Source organism: Trypanosoma grayi, assembly GCF_000691245.1.
Source record: "Trypanosoma grayi strain ANR4 Tgr_942_V1, whole genome shotgun sequence".
NCBI lineage: Eukaryota > Euglenozoa > Kinetoplastea > Trypanosomatida > Trypanosomatidae > Trypanosoma > Trypanosoma grayi.
In genome coordinates this window covers 5584-6590 of record NW_008826561.1, presented here as the reverse complement: position 1 = coordinate 6590, position 1007 = coordinate 5584, and the positions used below count along the sequence as shown (strand labels likewise).

At 55.2% G+C, this 1007-nt stretch overlaps 1 protein-coding gene across 1 annotated transcript; it reads right to left on the bottom strand.

Moving 5' to 3' along the window:
• Nucleotides 1–93: 93 nt before the first annotated feature.
• DQ04_09421020 (vacuolar protein sorting-associated protein-like) lies at nucleotides 94–729 on the bottom strand (the record flags this gene model as incomplete). Its single annotated transcript, XM_009315931.1, has 1 exon — nucleotides 94–729. One exon carries the CDS (start codon nucleotides 727–729, stop codon nucleotides 94–96), a length of 636 nt encoding a protein of 211 aa, XP_009314206.1.
• Nucleotides 730–1007: the final 278 nt, after the last annotated feature.

Genomic DNA, 1007 nt, shown 5'->3' with positions numbered 1-1007 from the left:
ATATATATATATATATATATATATAGACACCCTCTACCTCTTTTTCACACAGATATATATGCTTTGGCTTTCCCCCATTCCCGTGTATCCATCTCACGCCCTCGTCCTCGTAGTGGTCTCGCCGAGGTACGCGTGGAAGGCCTGGTAGCCCCGCTCCAGCACAAAGGCGAACTCACGCGTGTCCCTCTCATTGAGCTCGTCCGAGGCGCTCATGGTGTCCAGCTTCTCCTTCCACGACACGAGGGGCCTAAAGAAGTCCCGCTCCGTCACCCGCAGCCGTGTCAGGCCTTGAATGAGATCCGTCAGAAGCGTGTATAACTGGTCCACCGCCGTCTGCTGCAGCTTCAGGCAGTCCATTAGCGTGATGAAGTACTGCCCACACTCCAGCACCAGACGCGGGTCCACGCGTCCATCTCGCTCCTTCTGCTGCTTCTCGCCGTTGAGACCGAGCTGAATCCGTGTGCGGGCGGCTGGACACTTGGAGCCGTAGTTCTCCCAGAAGGATTCGATAGTGGTATAGTGCGGGTTGTGGCTCTGCTCGAGGTGCGACACTGTGGAGGTGTACTTCTCGAGCAGACGGCGTATGACTGTGTCATACTGCTCCTGCGTAATCAAGTCGCGCAGCATCGCCTTCTCAACCTTCTCGATCGCCATGATGATGGCGAAGAGGTCGGCGAGGTACTCCACGTGCTGCCGCTCACCCGGGGAGACGGTGAAGGCGACCTCCATCTGTCGACTTTGCCCACCGTATGTTGCTGCTTGCTGCCTCGCTTGGTTGAGGAATGGGTCTGCTGTTTGTATACGTGGCAGCCTAATGTGCGAACGTTCGATCTCTGCTTGTTTGTTTCATTGCGTGGGGTGTGAGACGCACAAAGATGTGAAGAGACGGAGAGTCCAATCCATGTGCCCCCACCCCGCCCACCCAGAGCCAATCCCCAGGTGGGCAATAGACAGAAAAGTGATACTGTTGTGAGCTCTGCAGTCGCACATTCTTTTTTTTTTTTTTT